The 7,408-nt window shown below is 33.7% G+C and overlaps 1 protein-coding gene across 1 annotated transcript; it reads right to left on the reverse strand.

The window, feature by feature from the left end:
• Positions 1-2,880: 2,880 nt before the first annotated feature.
• LOC147064723 (adhesion G protein-coupled receptor G2-like) lies at positions 2,881-7,113 on the reverse strand. Its single transcript, XM_085957690.1, has 3 exons — positions 6,828-7,113; positions 4,070-4,211; positions 2,881-3,769 (listed from the first exon to the last, which is right to left on the reverse strand). The coding sequence occupies exons 1-3, from the start codon at positions 7,111-7,113 to the stop codon at positions 2,881-2,883; spliced, it is 1,317 nt and encodes a 438-aa protein (XP_085813816.1).
• Between the last annotated feature and the right edge of the window lie 295 nt (positions 7,114-7,408).

Below are 7,408 nucleotides of genomic sequence, written 5' to 3' on the forward strand. Positions count from 1 at the left end.
TTTTACAAAATTCTATTTTTTGTTCCTACAAGTACCTACTAAGAATTTTTTTGGTTAACCGTGTAAAATTAGCCAGTTCTTGGTTACTTTTGAAACGCGTGGTTACTCGGGTAACCATTTGCAGTATAAACCGGTTTGGGTGCTTTTCCTAGAACTAACCTTTCCTAAAACCTAAAACTCAATATATATGAAAATACCTAAATACTGAGTGGCTTTACAAAAAATATAGGGGGTTTTTGATATTGCAATAGATATACAGAAACTCCTTTGGACCTGTATGTGTTGTACAGTGATCCTCCTGACATCTCAGATAATATGGAAGTGGGGCGAATCCGGTGAGAGGGATACTTAGAAGACACTCAAGAGGCACCATATCAATATGCCAGAAGGGAAAAGCAGGGTAGTGAGACTTATACTCCATGGATTACACCCCTAACACGAGCACGGATTTATTTATTTAGGTATTTAAGAAAACAAAATATTGCGGACATAACAAATCTAAATTCAAGGCGTACACAACATGAGATTAAATTTACATTATAACAAATATTACCCTCAAAAAAGAGAGGAAAAGAATATAGAAAATAGTATTAATAATATTTTAATAATAATAATAATTAGATTTACTACTGCCAGTACGTATTATCGCGGCCATAACACGAAAATGCACGTATAAACGTTAAGTTGCAAGATTGCATGCGTAAATCAAAAAAACTTCAGTAGCTTCTGAATTAAACTTCTGAAAAAACAAACTGCACCGTGCAGAGACTCATTTTTAGGTTAACCAATTTTCACGACATGTCAAATAGTACCATAAAATGACAATAAAGTTTCTCACAAACTCGTAAAGAATGAGATTGGCAAGACAGTCAGCACTTTTACGTGTGAACGGTTATTATCGCGATAGTTTAAAATATACACTGTTGGTGCAATTAATCCAAGCATGTGTACAGGCGCTATTAGACTCAGGTACCTAGTTGGATTGTGCAGAAAGAGACGCGGTACTCCTCAACTGATGCAGGGAAAGGATCTTTCAGTGGATCTAGGGAGTGAAGACATTTCCTGGATATCCACATTAGAATGTTGTGAATAAAGCACACTTGAGTACCTTTAATAATTTAATAAATATTTCTATATTACACATATTTTTTATAAGTCATCATATTCTACAGTAGGTATACATATCAATAGTATTTATTCATATATTTATCTTACTACACTTTAACTTATCTTATATTTTTTTATCGTAGATAACAATTTTGAGCATGAATATTTTACTTAGATTCCTAAAGAATACGTAGGTTACATACTAATTCAAAGATATCAAATATATTTTTTATTATTATTTTATGTTAAACAAACAGTTCAAAAATAGGTTACTAGTTGTAAATATTTCAACTTTCCTAATTATCTATTTATATCAAATTAAAATGTATTGAATGGTTACCCCGAACACCCAGTGTGTACTGCAAAGCGTGTATTATATTATATACTTTTTTTTTTAAATTGACTCTCCAACCCGATGTGGACAATGGCCTCTTCACAAAAAGGGTTTGTAACAAATGGTAGGTAATCACTTACTCAACATATTAAGTCCGTATCTGGGCCCAAATACAGATTGAAAAACAACATGTGATTTTGCCTGACCCAACATTTTTGAGCCCGAGATCCACGACTTTTTAAGCCGACTCATTACCGTTCGGCTATCGTGCAAACAATAGATATATATTTAACAACGGGGGGGGGGGTGGAATAATAAGAATCTGAGGATCTGGTACTATAGTGCCATCGTTTTAGTTTTGGTTTGTGTGAGAGAGGACATAATATGTGAATTGATATCGTATTATAATATGTCAGCATATAGTATAATATTAAAAAAACAGTACTTAATTAGGGTGACAAGACAAGAATTGGTCTGCGCAGACTCGTTTATTTATTTGAAATACACAATTAAACATATGAGATAAACTCTGATTATTATAGTTAAAATCTTTAGTTCTAAGAAGCGTTTGATATTAGGGAGTTATTCAAAAAGGGACGATGATTAACCCCGGGCACGTTATTTGTGCTAGGCCACAGTGGACGGGCAGGCAGCGGCGTGTCCAACTCAAAGGTATAACCATATGGCACTCTTCTGGACGCTCAATCCTTATCGATGACCCATATGATAAACCGGTCTTCCATGATTATTAAATTTACAATACATAAGCCGGAGAGAAACAGAAATACGTAAATTACCACAATTCATAAGGGTATCCAGACTAATTGATGGAAGAAATCTAAAAACTCGGCTCATTTCATAGAATTGCCTTTCATAGAACAGTTTTAGTGAAATTGATTAAAAATAAGGTGATTCTTAGAGTAATAATACTAAAAAGAGAGAGCATCTCTGGCTATAACGAAGCCATTTTCTTAGTGCAATAGAGCATCAATTTTATTTTTATTTACTTATCTATGAAATGTTATAACATAAACTTACTTCTCAGTATGGCAACCATAGTACAGATAAATATCTATTTTACAAAATTAACAAAAAATATTGATCGTTATCTCTATATTTCGCACAAAAAAACTATATATTTCACAAACAATTACCACCAGTTTTGCTCTAAGTACATCAGTCAAACAAATATTTACCGGTTTCATGTCTAGCTTCACTAATGTGGCTTATTCATATTAAATTTCTTCTATCTTACTCCAACGGATATTGCGGAGATTATACGCGTGCCGAATGCTTTCTTTGAGGCGATTATTTTTTTTGTAATTTAAACAATTGGGTTGCCTCACTCTTAAATGTATTAATTTTATTTAAAATAAATTTGTAATATTCTTGATAATAATAAGTCATGATCTTGTGGAAGAAATAGATTATCAATTATTTTAATTAAAAGCTGATGGATGATATTCTTTCAATTTTACGATATCTTTATTTTCATAGTCTGAGCTATTTTTCGTATTGACTGCTTTACTACTATTTATAGAATTATCTTTTATTCCGAGATATCTCTTCCATATATTTCTAGTCTTCTTATTAATAATTATAAAAAATACAAATAATACAAATCCTTGTGCCGTTGCTGTAAAACAAAATATATAAGCAAAAAAAATATTATTAGAAAAGAGACCAAAAATCCAAGTCAGCCCGTAAAGGAAGAACATTAGAAAGCTAGTTGACACCTTTCGGAAAATTTGTTTATTATCTCCGTGGCTTGTAATGTCTGATTGTTTAAAAATATTATAAATAATCAAAAAGAACAGCATTGTGTTTGCAAAAACAACAGATGCTACGGGAAGAAAAACTGTTAACCAATATCCCAACCCAGTCGGATAACAAAAATCCGTTTGAGTATCCCCCTGCCTAAAATGTAGAAGGTATGTATTCGAATCTGTCACTAATAAAATGAAAATTGGAAAAATGGGAGCAATCCAACCAATTATGCAGACTTTCAAAAGCCTGTAAGGTGCTTCACTTGCAAAAACTCTTTTAATCTTTTTGTAAGACATGAACGCCGACAAAAACATCCACGAGAATGAAGACAACAATCCATAATGCAAAAGAACGCCGGTGCTAATGCAAACTAATGTGTCGAATTCAGCAAAATCTAAGATGGATATAATCAAAAATATTACAACGAACAAAGCTACAGATATAGATAAATTCAACCATACTTTGTTAGAAAATTCTGCTCTCCATGTATGTGAAATCACGCCAGTGAGGCATATTATCATAATCCCAATCAATGAAAGGATGCAGCCAACATATGTTATACTAGACAGTACAATATTTTGGACGGTGTCAGTGATATCATAATATGTGATTAATTGTGCAAAGTTAGTCAGTTGGTTGCATCTGCAAATATCTGTGGGTCTTAATTTGTCCGGTGGTAACAAATTGCAATGTTTTTTATTTATTGTCCAATTTTCATTCTTAACGTCCCAGTAAGCACAAGCTTTCTTGTTGTTCGGTTGTCGATTATCGAGAGGGTGGAAATGTATATCGATAAAGTCTGACTTTTCGAAACAAGTTTTATTGTTGAATGATATACCCAGTACTCGACTGTTCACTTGCCAGGTATTGTTATTTTTCTTCGGAAACGCTGCATCGTTTTTGTTGACTACATAAGATAATTGTTCACCATAGCATATGTTCGAAGGTACCGTTACAATTATATCATCATTGGACTCGTATAAATCTGGATCCCGCAGGTCATCTGAAAATAAGATAGATTAAACAAATTTATGAAATGCTGAAGTATGAAATAAAATATTATTGACACATTCTCAGTTTGGTATCGGTACTACTTTTCTGTGGATTTTAGTTAAAAGCAAAATGTAATATAACATTTAAATCATTTTAAATAGAATGGTTTAATATCAAAATATTGTAATAAAATGTCGCTCTTCGTACAGAAAGTATCCATACGCCCCGCTCCACACTCGGTCTTCTATAGCGTATCACGAGCACCTACGTATGGATGGGACATGACCCCCACAAGAGGGGGGAGCTGACAGGGCTCTAGCCTGGGGCCCAGGCTTAAGCGGGACCCAGTGTGGTAGGTCAACCAGTTAAGTGAGATAAACACACACCACAAATTTTCTCTAATAGTAAAAAGGCGCTATTTCACGACTGGGTTTTAATTTTATTATTATTTTTAGCAAATTCCCTGACTAATAAAAATGACTAGGTAGGTATCCAATACGGCGAAGGGTTGCGTGTTACTTGGTTATCACAAAAGGGGGTTGCGATAAGTGCTTCATAATATGATGCCGAGTGCCGACAATTGACAGTGCCGCCAAACATCTTAACCTGGAGGCCCACTTCAGGATATGGGGGACATGGGATGGGAAATATTAACAGTTTTTTATAACTATTAATGTTTCAGGAGCAGTTACCCAATACTGAAATCATCATCCAGCAAAGTTTGCATTGACTGACTTTTAATTGACTGCTTTAATAAAATGTGACAATGCGAGATAGAAGCACGGTAAACCAACAAATATAAAAATAAAAAAGTCATCTGGAAATAGGATACAATATAATTAAATACAAAATTATGAAGTTTGTGAATAATATTTATTGTATTTATATATTATGTAATACATAAATATTTAAGTGGAATGCCAAAAAGTTCGTCGGCGTTGAAACAATGAATTTTAATTGAAAACCCATAACGTGCCAAGCTTTATGGCACGAATAGTGTAAGTTTAAAAAAATAACATAATCAATTACAGCAATAACATAAATATAATTATTAACAACATTTTAGACCGCTCCACATTCCGCGCGATTTTTCCATTGAAAGTTTCCACCCCCTCCACACAACTATCGCTTGGAATTTTACCAACTATCTCTTTCCATTATTACATAGCTTCTTTTTTGTGCCCACTACACAAAATTGAAAATAATTATGCAATTTATTAAGTACAAAAACTCAAAAGTAAATTTCAGTACCGGTAATTACTTAAACTCACCATGTGATCAAAACACGTGTCGTAAAGCAGTGATTCATAAACCGCGGCCCAAAATAACACGTAGCTACTTTATCGGCAAATTGTTCATTGAAGACGACAAAACCCTAATCTATACTAAGTTCTATCGTGAAAATACATAATATTTAGGTACGTAATGCAGAGTGGATAGTGATTCGAGTAGCTGAGTGTAACAGTTAAATTAAAAATAATTAAATATATATTACAGTCTTTCTCAAAGTGGGAGATAACGCCTCCTTGTGGGCGCTGGCGGCTTTCAGGGGGGCAGTAGATGGCTTTAGAAGGCGGTAGAAGAAAATTAGGGGGTATTAAGGAAATCTAGAGGTGCGACGGCAGACAAATTCTATCTAAAAAAATCCGACGGAATCTAGACACGACACCACTTGAGATGCGATTTACTACTTGAATGCGTGGAGTCCCGTATAAACGGTTAAATTAAAATCGCTTACGCATGTAATAATATGGATGCAGCTTTATATTTTATGTACGTAGTCCAAGGATAACTCTTTAGTGCTGACAACGCGACTGGCGCGTTTGCATTAGTTGCCCATTAGATATAATTAACATGATATGTAAACGTGGTAATTAATTAGAAATTATCTGGTCAGCAGTCAATGTGTTAAGTCAACTAATTAAAGAAAATTGTCTGATTTCCGATATTTTTTTTCATACAAAAATTTGCGGTCGATCGCGGCGATCCCATCCCTATCGGGTCCTTACGGCGGTTTTTAAGTAAATTCGAGCCTGATATAACAAACTCGTCGAAATGCATCAGATTCATCCTTCACATTAGATAAGTTTTAAATTCAAAGCCTTCTTTAAATGTTATTAAGTATGAGTTTTATTTTCTCTCATTGAAACTTTCTTTGATCTCAGAAATAGGATATGGGTCACACCCTATCACTATCCTATCCATATAATAATACATGTTTAAAAATTATATTTTCAATAACTGTTTTTAATTAAGATACGCAACAAATGTTGCTGTAAAAAGAAAAGTTAAAAAACATGGGGAACACTAGATTTTTTTTAAATCTTAAAGTGGGCGATGGTCGAAATAAATTTGAGAACCTGTGGTCTAGTATAATATATCATTATGTTTCAACACTTTTACCCACTGCGGCCCGTAAAAAATTAAATATTGGATAAATTGGCCCCTCTTTCAAATATATTGTGTACCACTGTCATAAAGTAATTTTAAATAGGCATACGTAGTGAATACAAAGTGAAAAACTCATTTTTATTAATAATCATGAATTATCACTAAGTATACGCTGAATCTATCGAATACAGTTTGTACATAACGAAATAACGATAAATAACGAAATGATTATTACAACCTTCTATTAGTAGTTGAATGGTATCTTCGTTCATGTCTTCTTGTCCAATCCTTTTAACTTTTATCCCAACGATGGCACCACGCCCCTTTCGTTTAGAGGTCACCACAGCAATGTTTTGTTTTACTATTTTGATAAACGTCTGGTCCTGAGGAATCTCTACTGCATCCAGTACATTATCAAAGGCTTGGACCACAGGAAGTTGGATGTCTTTAAGTAGCAGGACACTGTTCATCTCATCGACAGCTTTTTCTAAGACACTGGGTAGTACCGGTGATTTGAGCATGTCGTGTAAGCGATTTATAAAATTTTGAACCACGTTGAAAAATATCTGAAAAATAAAAATAATTATTCCAAAGTTTATTTATGAAATATCATTTAAGTAGTCGTCGCATTTCAAGTTATCGCGTTAGTTTTCAGTCTCTTTTCTGCGGATGTTTTTCTTGGGAATTTAGATTTATAGTTTGAAAAAAACCAATTGTTGGATTATTTTGATGTATATATTTTTTACCCCTGGAAACCATGGAGGCTCTCCTCTCAGAAAATGGTACATATTGAAAAAACTTCGTTCGTGAATCTCG

Source organism: Rhyacophila brunnea, unplaced genomic scaffold, assembly GCF_057557595.1.
Source record: "Rhyacophila brunnea isolate RB1 unplaced genomic scaffold, BYU_Rbru_1.0 scaffold_7, whole genome shotgun sequence".
In the NCBI taxonomy this organism is placed as follows: Eukaryota; Metazoa; Arthropoda; class Insecta; order Trichoptera; family Rhyacophilidae; genus Rhyacophila; species Rhyacophila brunnea.

Coding starts and splice junctions, on each gene's coding strand:
- LOC147064723 (XM_085957690.1), bottom strand. CDS start 7,113: ATGCTCAAATCACCGGTACTACCCAGTGTCTTAGAAAAAGCTGTCGAT. Junction 4,212..6,827: donor TCAACTACTAATAGAAGGTT/GTAATAATCATT, acceptor TCTTATTTTCAG/ATGACCTGCGGGATCCAGAT. Junction 3,770..4,069: donor AAGAAAAATAACAATACCTG/GCAAGTGAACAG, acceptor TGTACTGTCTAG/TATAACATATGTTGGCTGCA.